General features: G+C 44.5%; 1 protein-coding gene across 1 annotated transcript in view; it reads right to left on the bottom strand.

Moving 5' to 3' along the window:
• CIT (citron rho-interacting serine/threonine kinase) overlaps positions 1-15,057 on the bottom strand; it is a 108,520-nt gene that overhangs the window by 28,988 nt on the left and 64,475 nt on the right. Inside the window, 4 exon segments of the mRNA XM_070950566.1 lie at positions 923-1,027; positions 2,101-2,236; positions 5,466-5,659; positions 7,686-7,883. Of these exon segments, the coding sequence (XP_070806667.1) occupies positions 923-1,027; positions 2,101-2,236; positions 5,466-5,659; positions 7,686-7,883 (633 nt within the window).

Here is a 15,057-nt window from a genome sequence, read left to right as displayed (position 1 = left end):
AAGGAAAGTCTGGAGTTTAAGAAGAAAATAGGGAGGGAGGGAGGGAGGGAGGGAGGAAGACAGAAAAGAGAAGGATTGAAAGAGATTATAAGGAAGGGAGGGAGGGAGGAAGGAAGGAGATGAGAGGGAAAAGAGAAGGAAGGAAAGTCTGGAGCTTAAGAAGAAAATAGGGAGGGAGGGAGGGAGGGAGGAAGACAGAAAGGAGAAGAATTGAAAGAGAGGAAGGAAGGAAGGAAGGAAGGAAGGAAGGAAGGAAGGAAGGAAGAAAGGAAGGAAGGAAGGAAGGAAGGAAAAGAATTGAAAGAGAGATTATAAGGGAGGGAGGAAGGAGAATTGAAAGTGATAAAGATAACCATTATAAGGAAGGAAGGAAGGAGAAGAATTGAAAGAGATAAAGAGAAAGTTTATAACGGAGGAAGGAAGGAGAATTAAAAGTGATCAAGATAACAATTATAAAGAAGGAAGGAAGGAAGGAAGAAGAATTGAAAGAGATGAAGCGAAAGTTTATAAGGGAGGGAGGGAAGAAGGAAGGAAGACAGAAAGGAGGAATTGAAAGAGATAAAGTTTATAAGGGAGGGAGGGAGGGTGGGAAGGATGGAAAGAAAGGTGAGAAAGACAGAAAGAGGAGACTTGAAAGTAACACAGAGAACAATTATAAGAGAGGGAGGGAGGGGCCATATTTTGGGGTTATATCAAAATTTAAACTAGTATTTCCCAACTTCGGCAACTTTAAGATGTGCAGACTTTATCCCTCCGTCCGCAGGAACTTAAAAAGTCTGCACCTCTCCAAGCTGCCAATTTGAAAACCAGCAATTTAAACCCCCAGCTGATAAGATAATGATTCCAGGAGGAATCCAGTTTGCCAGTTTCAATCTTGCAGAAAGGAGTCACGATCTTTCGGGTAGGGAGCAGGAGACTTTACCTCTTCCAGAAGCCTCTGTTTGAGTTCGCGTTCCGTTTCAAGCTTCTGCTGTAAGCTCCGGGCATTCATCTCCAACATGGCATGCTTCTTCTCCAAGTCATTTAGCTGGTTAGGACAGGGAAGGGGACGGGTCTCAACAGACGCTGGCATGAAAAGCCAATCTTTTCTGAATCTACTCGTCTCTCTCACTTTGCACCCCCCATTTTCTAAATCCTTTTTTTTTTTTTTTGCTTTAATTTATATGCCGCCCTTCTCCGGAGACTCAGGGCGGCTTACAATGCGTTAAACAACAGCCTTCATCCTTTTGTATATTTATACAAAGTCAGCTTATTGCCCCCACAAACTGGGTCCTCATTTCACCTACCTTAGAAAGGATGGAAGGCTGAGTCAACCTTGAGCCTGGTGAGATTTGAACTTGCAGTAATTGCAAGCAGCAGATGTTAATAACAGTGTGCTTTAGTCCACTGTACTACAGGCTCTTGATTTACAACAATAATCCTTGACTTACAACAATATTTATTTATTTATTTTTATTTATTTTATTTTATTTCTATACCGCCCTTCTCCTGCGGGACTCAGGGCGGTGTACAGCCAAGATAAAACATTGCATATAAAATTTAAAAACAATTTAAAAAACAATTAAATAATTTCGGCCCAAGATATTAAAAACAACCCAATTAAAACCAAATTCAATTAAAAACTGAGGGGATGGGATCAAGCCAGCCCGGCTAGATGGAATAGGTGTGTTTTCAGGACCCGACGAAAAGTCCGGAGGTCTGATATCGTGCGTATCTCAGGGGACAGGTCGTTCCAGAGGGCGGGTGCTGCCACAGAGAAGGCTGTCCCCCTGGGGGTCGCCAGCCGACACTGTCTGGCCGACGGCACCCTGAGGAGGCCCTCTCTGTGCGAGCGAACTTATTCTCTGGCTGTGTTGCCTTTGTGCCACGCCCCAGGTCATCACAAAAAGAAACCGAGCTTTCTGGGACAACATCAGCCAATACAAGCAGTCCTTAACTTACAACTACAATTGAGCCCCAAATTTCTGTGTCTAAGCGAGACAGTTGTTAAGTAAGTTTTGCCCCCATTTTACCACCTCTCTCCACAAGGTTGTTAAGCGAATCGCCGCAGTTGTTAAGTTAGTCACACAATGGTTAAGTGAACCTGGCTAAGCGACCGACCTTGTCAGAGAGACTCTCAGCTTTGAGTTTCTGTTCCTTTAATGCTTGTTGGAGAGCCAAGATCTCCGCTTTATGTTCTTTCACCGCGAGCTCCACGACTTGGCGGGATTCCGTGATTCGCTGGTCGGCTCGCACCCTGTATGAAAGAGAATAAGCACCGACTTGATACCACTCGTGCGGTCTGCTTCCCTTCCAGGATCCCAAGAAGGATGGAATCAGTAGGAAAGGAGTTTGCAGAGAGCCAAACCTTTTCTTTTGAAGGCCAGAAGGCCATCATTCGATAGATAGCTAGATGATAGATAGATTAATAGGTGATAGATGATAGATAGATGATAGAGATGATAGATAAATAGGTGATAGATAGATAGATAGATAGATAGATAGATAGATAGATAGATAGATAGATGATGGATAGATAAATAGGTGATAGATGATAGATAGATAGATAGATAGATAGATAGATAGATAGATAGATAGATAGATAGATAGATATAGAGAGATGATGGATAGAGAGATAAATAGGTGATAGATGATAGATAGATAGATAGATAGATAGATAGATAGATAGATAGATAGATAGATATAGATAAATGGGTGATAGATAGATAGATAGATAGATAGATAGATAGATAGATAGATGATGGATAGAGAGATAAATAGGTGATAGATAGATAGATAGATAGATAGATAGATAGATAGATATAGATAAATGGGTGATGATAGATAGATAGATAGATAGATAGATAGATAGATAGATAGATATAGATAAATGGGTGATAGATAGATAGATAGATAGATAGATAGATAGATAGATATAGATAGATATAGATAAATGGGTGATGATAGATAGATAGATAGATAGATAGATAGATAGATAGATAGATATAGATAAATGGGTGATAGATAGATAGATAGATAGATAGATAGATAGATAGATATAGATAAATGGGTGATAGATAGATAGATAGATAGATAGATAGATAGATAGATAGATAGATGATGGATAGAGAGATAAATAGGTGATAGATAGATAGATAGATAGATAGATAGATAGATAGATAGATATAGATAAATGGGTGATGATAGATAGATAGATAGATAGATAGATAGATAGATAGATAGATATAGATAAATGGGTGATAGATAGATAGATAGATAGATAGATAGATAGATAGATAGATAGATAGATAGATAGATATAGATAAATGGGTGATGATAGATAGATAGATAGATAGATAGATAGATAGATAGATAGATAGATAGGATGGACGGACGGACGGACAACTGATAGCTGATAGATAATCTTTGTTACCTGCTCTCAAAAGTGTACACATGCATAATAACATGCACATTCACATGCTATGTACATACATATATACCTGCCGTGTTTCCCCCAAAATAAGACCGTGTCTTATATTTTTTTTGAACCCTGAAATAAGCGCTTGGCCTTATTGCCATACGCTCCAAAGCCCGGTTGGCCTTATTATCAGGGGGATGTCTTATTTTGGGGGGAACAGGGTATGCCCTAATATATAAATACATATAAATATTAATCACTGTCCATCCTGAATACATAGCGGGAAGAGGAAACTTGAGAGTTCATCAGGCTGATGCTACACCGAACAAAACAGTGCCTGACTTTGGATGTTCAGCTTCGGATACCACGAAGACCCCCTCCCAGAAGGAAAACAGGTCACGAAGAGGATGTGTAGCGTCCCACACAATCCTGGGGACCCTGTTCAAGCATCGCTTATATGCCACGTCCTGGATAGAAGGAAGTGAACTCCCAATAAGATTTTCTGCTGTCCTCACCACTCTCTCGTACAGCCTTCCTGTCTGTCCGAAGCAGTAACGCTTCCAAACCAGACTGTAATGCAATATGACAGGAGGCTCTCCATCGTTCCCTTTGTATAAAAAAAGTGGTTAAGTGGCAATTCAAGTGGCTTCTTCCTAGGTTTCCTACATCTTATCCACACCTGCTCTCTGCTGAACGAGAACCAAGTTGGCACCGTGAGAATCCGGAAGAAAAATGAGGGCCAGATGGCATCGGTTAGATGAAGGAGGCTGGCAAATAGCCAATCCCTGTATCCCGACGTCAAGCTCTTGCATAAAGTTCTGTATATAGCCTATATATGTTAATCAAGAGCCCAAGAATAAACGGGTTTAGAAAGCGAGGCTGCAACAGCCTGGCTTCCTGAAACTCTTTAAAACCTTTTCCCTGGTCCCCCCGTCCATGTTTCCTTTCTGAAAAAGCGACCGGAAAAATACTACGCTGTAAATTCATCTTGAGAAGAGATACTTCGTTTAAAACAGGGGTGTCAAAACTGAAGGCATGGGGGCTGTGGTGCTGTCCTGGAAACAGCGAAGGACTGGCCCGCAATGCCTCTGCCAGTTGAAACGGTGCTCAGGGGAAGTGGGGGGGGGGTGTGGAGGCGCAGCCCCCACCGGGCTCCGTTTTCGCTGGCGGAGGGCTAGCAAAGCAAACTAAAAGCAAAACAAAAGGAGAAGTGTTTCCCCTTTTGCATTTGAGCACGCAAGAAGGGACAGGGAAGGAGAAAAGGGAAAGACGAAGAAAAAGAAAGGGAAGGTGGGAAGAGAGCAAGAAAGGAAAAATAAGGAGGTGGGAAGGAAGAAGAAAGAAGAACGAAGAAGGGTGGAAAAAGAAGAGAAGGAAGGAAGGAGGGAAGGGAAGGGAAGGGAAGGGAAGGGAAGGAAAAGAAAGAAAAGGAAGAAGGGAAGGGAAGGGAAGGGAAGGGAAGGGAAGGGAAGGGAAGGGAAGGAAAGGAAAGGAAAGGGAAGGAAAGGAAAGGAAAGGAAAGGGAAGGGAAGGGAAGGGAAGGGAAGGGAAGGGAAGGAAAGGAAGAAGGGAAAGGAAGGGAAGGGAAGGAAATGAAAGGAAGAAGGGAAGGGAAGGGAAGGGAAGGGAAGGGAAGGGAAGGGAAGGGAAGGGAAGGAAAGGAAAGGAAAGGAAAGGAAAGGAAAGGAAAGGAAAGGAAAGGAAAGGAAAGGAAAGGAATTAGAATGAGGGAGGTTCTGAGGGAAATCCTGGTTTAGCACTTGGCCATCACAAGTGCCACTCAACACAAGTGATGCCCACTCTGGCCACGCCCCCCTCCCGCCCTCCCCGAGGTCAAACACATGATGATGTTATGTAGCTGGTTAATGAAACGTCTGCAAGAAAACCACCAAGCTCAGAGAGCGCCAAGGACCCCTCGTTTCAACCCTGAGCTACAGATGTTCTCCTTTATTGAATTCACTGTCTTCCAGAGGTTCTCGTGGATTTTTTTAACATCCTGTTTTTCAACCCCCCTTCCTTTTCCACCGTTTTGCGTTTACCCAAACCCCAAACCGAAGAGAACGCGTACCTGCTCTGCTTCTCCGTATCCAACATCCTCTGGAGTTCCCGCACCCGGCACTCAAACTGGGTCTTCTCGTCTCCCAGAACACTTCTCCACGCCTCCCACTGGCGCTCCTTCTCCAAGAGCTCGTCGTTCAGAGCCTCCAGATCCATCACTTGCTCCTCCAGCATAGTACAGGTGGTCTTTAAGGCCTCCATGGTCTAAAAAGAAATCCCCAGCAGATTTTTTTTTTTTTTCCTCCCCGGTGAAGTTTAGCTCGAGAGCATAACCATCACCTCCTTTTAATGAGTGGAGTCTGGGCAACTGAATGGAGCTGAGGGTTTACTGGCTGGATGCCCTTCCTGTCGCCAGTACGGAGTTATAATCAGCAGAATACATTCTCATGTGCCGAGAGAGAGAAATATCTGTCTCTATCAGGGATCAAACTCACAGCCTCCCAATTGTGAAGAAAGTGCTCCACGGCTAGGCCACCGCACCACTCAGCATTAAGGCTTATATCTTCTTTTAAAGACCCCATAATCCCTTGCGGGGTGGAGTCTGGGCAACTGAATGGAGCTGAGTGTTTTACTGGCCGGATGCCCTTCCTGTCGCCAGTACGGAGTTATAATCAGCAGATATATTCTCATTGTGCAGAGAGAGAGAAATATCTGTCTCTACCTAGGATTGAACTCACAGCCTCCTGACTGCGAGACGAGTGCTGCCACTGCACCGCTCATAATCGAGAGCATAATCCTCGTCTAAAATAAAGCTCCTTTAGATTCCTTGCCAAGAGGTTCTTAACATTTACTGAACCTCTTCAAGGAAAGAGGCACATGATGGCACGGTTCTGGATGGTGCATGTTAGATAGGAGAGGGGAACAGCAGAAGAATCTGAGGCAGGGTTTCCAAGGCCATAAAATGGGGAAGAATGAACCAGATGCAGTGGTTTATACCGCCTGTTCTCAGACCAAGTCAATAGAATAGAAAGAATAGAATAGAATAGAATAGAATAGAATAGAATAGAATGGAATAGGAAAAGAGAAAAGAGAAAAGAGAAAAGAGAAAAGAGAAAAGAGTAGAGTAGAGTAGAGTAGAGTAGAGTAGAGTAGAGTAGAATAGAATAGAATAGAATAGAATAGAATAGAATAGAATAGAATAGAATAGAATAGAATAGAATGGAATAGAATAGAATAGAATAGAATAGAATAGAATAGAATAGAATAGAATAGAATGGAATGGAATAGAATGGAATAGGAAAAGAGAAAAGAGAAAAGAGAAAAGAGAAAAGAGTAGAGTAGAGTAGAGTAGAGTAGAGTAGAGTAGAGTAGAGTAGAGTAGAGTAGAGTAGAGTAGAATAGAATAGAATAGAATAGAAAGAATAGAATAGAATAGAATAGAATAGAATGGAATAGGAAAAGAGAAAAGAGAAAAGAGAAAAGAGAAAAGAGTAGAGTAGAGTAGAGTAGAGTAGAGTAGAGTAGAGTAGAGTAGAGTAGAGTAGAGTAGAGTAGAGTAGAATAGAATAGAATAGGAAACCAGAATAGAATAGAATAGAATAGAACAGAATAAGAAATCAGAATAGAGTAGAGTAGAGTAGAGTAGAGTAGAATAGAATAAGAAATCAGAAGAGAAGAGAAGACAAGAGAAATATGAAATAGAATAAGAAACCAGAATAGAATGGAATAAAATGGAATGGAATGGAATACAATGAAATAGGAATAAGAATAGGAATAGGAATAGGCATAGGGAATAGGAAATAATAGAATAGAATAGAATAGAATAGAATAGAATAGAATAGAATAGAATAGAATAGAATAGAATAGAATAGAATAGAATAGAAAGGAATAGGAATAGGAATAGGAATAGGAATAGGAATGGAATGGAATGGAATGGAATGGAATGGAATGGAATGGAATGGAATAGAATAGAATAGAATAGAATAGAATAGAATAGAATAGAATAGAATAGAATAGAATAGAATAGAATAGAATAGAATAGAATAGAATAACAGAGTTGGAAGGGACCTTGGAGGTCTTCTAGTCGAACCCCCTGCTTAGGCAGGAAACCCTACACCACTTCAGACAAATGGTTGTCCAATCTCTTCTTAAAAACTTCCAGTGTCGGAGCCTTCACAACTTCTGGAGGCAAGTTGTTCCACTGGTGAATTGTTCTAACATCTAATATGTATTTAGTCGGATGGTTGAACGAGAGTACCGGCCTTTGCAAACTGAAACGGGGAGGACTTACTTGCTTTTGACTGGTGAGCTGCATCTCCCGTTCCGTTATCTCGCGACGGAGATGGTCAACCTCGCTCCGCAACTGAATCACCTCGTTGTTCGCCCCCGAAGCTTCGTCTAACTGCTTGGAGAGGAAGAAATTCTGGTTGTTCAGCTCAGCGTTATCCTCGGTCAGCTGGTTTAGCTGCTCTTCTAAATCCGTAATCACCTGCACGAAAAGAACAACAACACACCGGGGAGGGGGGGGAAAAAAAACAGAAAACAAATCTAAGAAAAGAGACGGAGAACTTCAAAGCCGACGAGTCTTCCGACAGCCAACTTCCAAACTTCATCAAATGGCGTTCTGGAAGGTTTTGTTTTTTTTTTTTATCATGCAGCTTTGCAAAAACAGCACATGCTTGAGGCTTAAACCCATGCCCGGGTTCAAGATCTGCTGTCCATTGTTATGTGTTAAGATGCACTCGACATTAAGAGGTTTACTTTTCATGCTACGGCCTCGGGTTGGAAGAATGCAAGAGCAGCAAGCAACTGGCAGCCCGTGATTGTCTGGCCAGATCTGCAGATGTTCGAACCGCGGTATAAAGCAAATGGATTTATGTTTCCCAACCTGATGTTCTCCTCACTGTGGACTACAGACGCTAAGTTCCGTAAGAGGGATACTGACGATGTGTGGAGAGGCAGATTACCTGTTAGGTGACTCTTTTGAGATTATTTCAACAAGAGAGGAAAACCAGGGTGTTGTGTCCTGTTGGATACTGGCCCTTCCAGCAGCCGAATCAGGAGGAGGAGGAGGAGGGGGCGTGGGAGTTAGGGTCAGCATTAAGGCAACCTGAGAGCTCCGAGGGGGAAGAGGGAATGGAGCTGTGTGTGAGAGAGAGAGAGAGAGGCGGAGCCTGGGCCGTCCGTCAGCCCTCAGATGGAGAGTCAACAGCCCCCAGGTCTGGAGGTGGCTGATGAGGAGGAGGAGGAACAGCTGGGTCCAGTGCCTGATGTGCGGATGCGCAGAAGGCAGAGGAGAGGAGAACAGTGGAAATCTATGGGCTGGTCCTCAGGACGGAAGAGCCACCGCTGCTAGCGAAGCTTTGGGGATAAAAGGCAGGGAGTGGAGATGAATAGATGTGACAGACATTTATTCATCTCCCTGTCGGCTGGACATGTTAGCCTGCGGTGAGAGAGAAACTTTTTGCCGGGGCTGCTGGCGCTCCTAATAAAGGGAACATTTATTTAACTTCAGAGGGTTTGTCGTGTTTGGGGAGCTGGGTCAGAACACAGGGTGTTGCCAACAGCTAACCGGCCGCCCTCTCCCATTTAGGGTTCACCTTGGGGTGACATATGACAAGCGCCCGCCATTTCATACGCATTTTAGAGAGGCAAAGCTAATATAAGCGCTTCAGTGAGAGGCAGACAAAGTACCAGGCGACAATGCTTTTGCGAAGCAAAGAAAGCTGGGGTTCATTAAAAGCAGAATGGGGGTGAAGATGAAGTGCTTCGGCCCACCTCAGATGTTTTGAATGCTGCTGGATATAAACCAAACCGGTCAGAAAATGGAGGCAAACGACTGGACGAAGACATACAGGCTGAAGCGCGAAACCCACAATTTTGGAAGGAAATTGTGCTTCCAGACAACGCTCGACTGAGCCAACTAATAACAAAATCACTCCGTCAAAAGTTGTCCTAACGCACACAACTTGGCACTCACGGTTGTGACTCCCCACCAATGGCGATGTCTCCGTTTTCTTCCCAACAACAGAGGAAGAATCGACACGAGGAATAAAGCAATGTGAATAGGAATCAACGCAAATGTCACACAGCCATTAAAAAAAAAACATCCTGACAACGTGGCTCCTGTGCTTAGATATTGTCCATCTTCTCTTGGTTCATTGCATCTAGAAGGTTCCATTTTTTGGAAATTTTTTGGTTTCTTGGTTCAGCTGTGTGGGGAGGCGGGCAGGAAGGGAGAGAACTATTTCTCGCCATTTGATAAATATATAAAGCTAACAAGAATCTACAAGGGACGCGGTAGCTCAGTGGCTAAGACGCCGAGCTTGTCGATCGAAAGGTCGGCAGTTCAGCGGTTCGAATCCCTAGCGCCGTGTAACGGGGTGAGCTCCCGTGACTTGTCCCAGCTTCTGCCAACCTAGCAGTTCAAAAGCACATTAAAAAAATGCAAGTAGAAAAATAGGGACCACCTTTGGTGGGAAGAGAACAGCGTTCCGTGTGCCTTTGGCGTTGAGTCATGCCGGCCACATGACCACGGAGACGTCTTCGGACAGTGCTGGCTCTTCGGCTTTGAAACGGAGATGAGCACCGCCCCCTAGAGTCGGGAACAACTAGCACAGATGTGCGAGGGGAACCTTTAACAAGCATCTCCTAACAGGTGGGTTGGAGAAAATAGGAAGATGGACCACAAGGAGAACACCAAGGCGGCCATCTTTCAAGCTTGAAGTTCTGAGAACTTCCTCATCCGTTTGAAGGGAAGGACTGTGAAAGCAGCAACATTGAGCTGCAGGATCTGGGATATCACAAAAGAGGCTCTTTGCTCAAGGGACAATCTGTCTTTTCAATGCATTGGGGGAAAAAAAAACTTTTCAAGTTAGAATTCAGAAAGACAAAAGAGTACTCGGCTCCAGGTTTCTCTCTCCTGTTTCCTTTCTACTGGATGAAATTAACATTTATGGTCGTTTTTCCCCTCCCTCCTACTCTTCCTAGATATACCAGTTAATTGCCATTATCTTGAAATGTATAGATGGGGAGACTGAAACTCTTCCCTCCTGGTTGTTGGCGGTTGACTTACAGATTGATATTATAATTCTGAAATACCCTGTTCTCCCTAAAGTAAGACATCCCGATGATAATAAGCCCAATCGGGCTTTTGAGCGCATGTGCTAAAATAAGCCTCCCCCTCCCGAAAATAAGCCCTCCCTGAAAATATTTAAATTCATGCGCAGACGGTCCCTGCCATTTCCTCTTGTTAGGGTTAGGGAGACAGAGATGAAAATCAGGTAAGACGGCAAGAGGAGCCCCGTCTCGCTCCACGCGCCCCAAAATAATAAGACCTCCCCGAAAATAAGCTCAAGCCCTTATTTCGGGGTTCAAAAAAATATAAGACAGGGTCTTGTTTTCGGGGAAACACGGTAAGTGCTATAAGTAAGTAAGTAAATAAATAAAATTGAAATGTGGCTAACGCAGAAATGCATTGTGATTTCCACCGCCCCCCCAACTATTCCTTGTTTAAATCCATTGATACACATATCCCTTCTATACAAGGATGCAGGTATGACTAAATGCTATGAGTAGCTTCTCGTATCGGTCGGAAAAGAACAATGCCTGCAAAAAAAAATAATATCGAACGCCTAACATGTTCGAATTTCAATTTACTAGTAAGAGAGACAACAGACGCGAGGACATAAATAAGAAAATAGGTTTCTTGCCCTCACCCCCCCCCCCCCATGCTACAAGCTAGTTATAAAACTTGGTACAACACTCGAGGTTACCGTGGTAACTCAGATAGGCGGATAGACCAATCGGTATAGTTATTTAGTCATTTCAAACAAATCGCTTTTGCTTATATTTCCAGAGGCACGTGGGCCTCCGAAGAGCAGGGGCCGGAGGCAAAAAGCAGGAATATACAGAGTTATCATCCTTTTGATCAGCTTAGAAAAAACATTTGGATGGAGGCGCCTGGAGGCAAACCATACAGGCAGAAGTTATAGCCTAATCCAGCAAGCGTAGATGGTTAGCGTAACACATCTATTTGTCTTAATGCAGCTGGCCGTTTTCGGGACTGTTTTCGGGGCATTTTTCAGGACGCTTTTGTTGTGACCCAGGCCCAAGTAGTTAGTATTAAATGCAAACAGTTCGAAAACAAACAGACTTTATTAGAACAGCTGAGAATTAACTCATTCTCAGCGTAGTCCAAACTAAATTAAAGCAAATTCTTCAAAACACCATCCCTCCGTTTATCACCGACCTTGGGATCATTAGGCAAACTGCCAAAGGCTTTTCTTGGCAAAAGTTCAGAAGCAGAAGACGCCGACTAGAAAGAAATACATCCAAACAAGAAGCAAATCTCTCAACGTTGTTTTCCGGCAAAGAGGCCAAGAGTCGTTGCTGGTCTTTTAAGCCTTATGGGAGGGGCCAATCATCTCCTGGCCTTACTCCCGAGTCGTCCTCTCTGCTTTATCTGCTCCTGCTTTCTGGCAGCTCTTCTCATACGTGCACTAGGAACAGGCTCCTCCTGTTCCTCTGCCTCTCTACTGTCAGCCTCTGGAGGCTCCGGAGTCCGCACATCGCTCCCTGATGGCCCTGGCCCCATCTCTGCCTCCGACGCAGAGCCCTCATCTGGGCCTTCCCCTGCCTCCAGGACTGGCCCATGTTCTTCCTCAGCCTCATCGCTGTCCGACTCCGCTGCCAGCTCCGCAGGCTGCTGGCGGACCACAACAGTTTTGGGGGCGTTTTTCAGGCCAAAAACAGCCTGAAAAATGGCCTGAAAAACAGGCCAGGAAACAGCCTGAAAAACAACCCAAAAAACGGCCCGAAAAACAGCCTGTTTTGGGACCGTTTTCTGGGCCATTTCAAGGCCTTTTTCTGGCGCTCTGGTGCCTGCAAAGACCAGCTGGCTGGCACACCGGAAACAGCTGGCGATGGTGCGTGTGCCCACAGAGAGGGCTCTGCATGCCACCTCTGGCACGCGTGTCATAGGTTCACCATCACGGTTCTATGATGTACAGCTAGTCCTTGACTTACAACCGTTCATTTAGTGACCATTCAAAGTTACGACGGCAATGGGGGGGAAAAAGTGACTTGGGACCCTTACGACCGTTGCCCCATGTTGAGGGCTGCCTGTAATTGCTCGCCGTCTCTCCACTTCACCACGAGAAGCAAAAATTGGGGTTTTTAAATTTTGTTTTCTGGGCCAAATTATTTAATTGTATTTTAATGGTTTTTTTTAACATTTGTATTATATGTATTTTATCTTTTGGCTGTTCACTGCCCTGAGTCCTTCGGGAGTAGGGCGGTATATAAATTCGATAAATAATAATAATAATAATAATAATAATAATAATAATAATAATAATAATAATAATAATAATAAAAATGTTTACGGAAAAAAAAATATTCTCCCTTAACAGGAAACCCACCTTCTGAATTCATCCCGAAGCGATTTTTGTTCAGAAATCCATCTCGCAAGCCAAAGATATTGTATTTTTAGCATTTGCCCCAAGTGTCTGATCTTTGCATGCCTTTTAGGAGGAACACAGAAGGAACTGCTGAAATGTTCTCTTAAGAGCTTCTGGAGGCTAATGCTGACATAGCTGTTGTTGTGGTCTGACGGCCGCCGGCCCCTCCAACAGCCGAATCAGAGGAGGAGGAGGAGGGGTGGGAGTCAGGGTCAGCATCAGGGCCACCTGGGACCTCCGTGGGGGAAGAGGGAATGGAGCTATCAGAGAGAGAGAGAGTGAGTGGCGGAGCCTGGGCCGTCCATCAGTCCTCAGATGGAGAGTCAACAGCCTTCAGGTCTGGAAGTGGCTGATGACGAAGAGGAGGAACAGCTGGGTCTAGTGCCTGATGCGTGGATGCACAGAGGAGAGGAGAGCAGTGGAAATCTATGGTCCGGTCCTTGGACGGAAGAGCCACCACTGCTAGCGAAGCCCTACCCTAGCTCTAGGGATAAAAGGCAGGGTATCCCAAGTGTGGCCTTACCAAGGCATTATTAAGTGGTATTATTAACACTTTTTTTTTTAAATTTGATTTATATGCCGCCCTTCTCCAGAGACTCAGGGCGGCTTACAATGCGTTAAGCAATAGCCTTCATACTTTTGTATATTTTATACAAAGTCAGCTTATGGCCCCCACAAACTGGGTCCTCATTTCACCTACCTTAGAAAGGATGGAAGGCTGAGTCAACCTTGAGCCTGGCGAGATTCGAACCTGCAGTAATTGCAGGCAGCTGGTTTTAATAACAGGGTGCTTTAGACCACTGTACTACCAAGGCTCTACCAACACTTCACGTGATCTTGATTCTATCCCTCGGTTAATGCTAGGGATAGAACTGTGTTGGCTTTTTTGGCAGCTGATTCAGCTCACGCGGTGCTGCCTTATGCCATCTCTGGTCAATTGGTGGCGAGGTGTGAAAGATTTTAAGAGGCTGCAGGATTTCTGAAATGAATTTGGTGGAAGAGGAAAAACAGGCAGCAGGCAGGAGCAGAGACCAAGGGACGGGAGGATTTAGGCAGAAGAATCTCTTGCCGAAAAAAAAGAAAAGAAAAGAAAATTTATTTGCCTTGATCTTTGGCAGGTGGGCTGTTCCTTACTTGGGGAAACAGGATAGAATTCAAGAGATCTAAGGCAACATGTTTATTCTATCTATCTATCTATATATACAATGCAATCATGTTTTCATGAATCACATCCCAGCCAGCATCCTTACGAGCCATAAATACCCTTGGCTGGCCATGTTTAGCATAATATTTCAGCTAAGAATAACAGCAGGCGCCTCCACCCTCCTGTTCTCTGTCAAGATATATCACCAAGAGAGCAAAAATTCGTCCTGTCTTGAGTTGCAAGTTGCGGCAGTAAACCAGCGAGGGGTTTAATGAAAAAGACACTCTTTTCATTAAAGGAAAGCAAAACACCGTGCTTTGGGTGAAACGGTGCCGAACCAGACCCAGGGCTTCCCAGGAAGAAAAGCACCAAGATCGAAGGCCCACCGGAAAAAGAAAAACCGTTCAAGGTTGGGTCAATGAGTTTGCCGTAACGGCTATTTTAGCTCTCCAGATTGACTTCCTTGAGTGTCTTTTACATCCTCCTCCAAGCTATTTCTGAATTTAGCAACCAGTCTGCAGCCTGACTATTAATACACTAGAGCAGTGATGGCTAACCTTTTTGCCATCGCGTGCCAAGGGGGGGGGGCAGGGGAGGTTCGGGCATGCGCATGCCCACACCCGTAATTCTATGTGCCCCGCCCTGCGCATATGCGCGCAACCTCCCCCTCCTTTCCAGGCCCTCCGGAGACTTTCTAGGAGTCTCTGGAGGCTGGGGACAGCAAAAAAGGCACTTCCTGTCCAACCGGGAGTTGGAAAATGGGCCGTTGGAGCCTTCCGGAGGGCCTCCGAGGGGATGGGGAAGGCTGTTTTCGCCCTCCCCAGATGCATAGAGAGGTTCTGGAGCCAGGTGAGAAAGAAAAACGGGCCTTCCCCATTCCACCCCAGGCCCTCTAGAGGCAGGAAACAGCCTGTTTCCCTACTTCTGGTGAACCCAGAATGATTTTTTTTTTTAATTTGATTTATATGCAGCCCTTCTCCGGAGACTCAGGGCGGCTTACAATGCGTTAAGCAATAGCCTTCATACTTTTGTATATTTTATTCAAAGTCAGCTTATTG

The sequence above is a fragment of the Pituophis catenifer genome, unplaced genomic scaffold, assembly GCF_029215685.1.
Source record: "Pituophis catenifer annectens isolate HBS135680 unplaced genomic scaffold, rPitCat1.0.hap2 SCAF_10, whole genome shotgun sequence".
In the NCBI taxonomy this organism is placed as follows: domain Eukaryota; kingdom Metazoa; phylum Chordata; class Lepidosauria; order Squamata; family Colubridae; genus Pituophis; species Pituophis catenifer.
The sequence above is the reverse complement of the archived record's forward strand: the minus strand, read 5'-3'. Positions and strand labels throughout refer to the sequence as shown.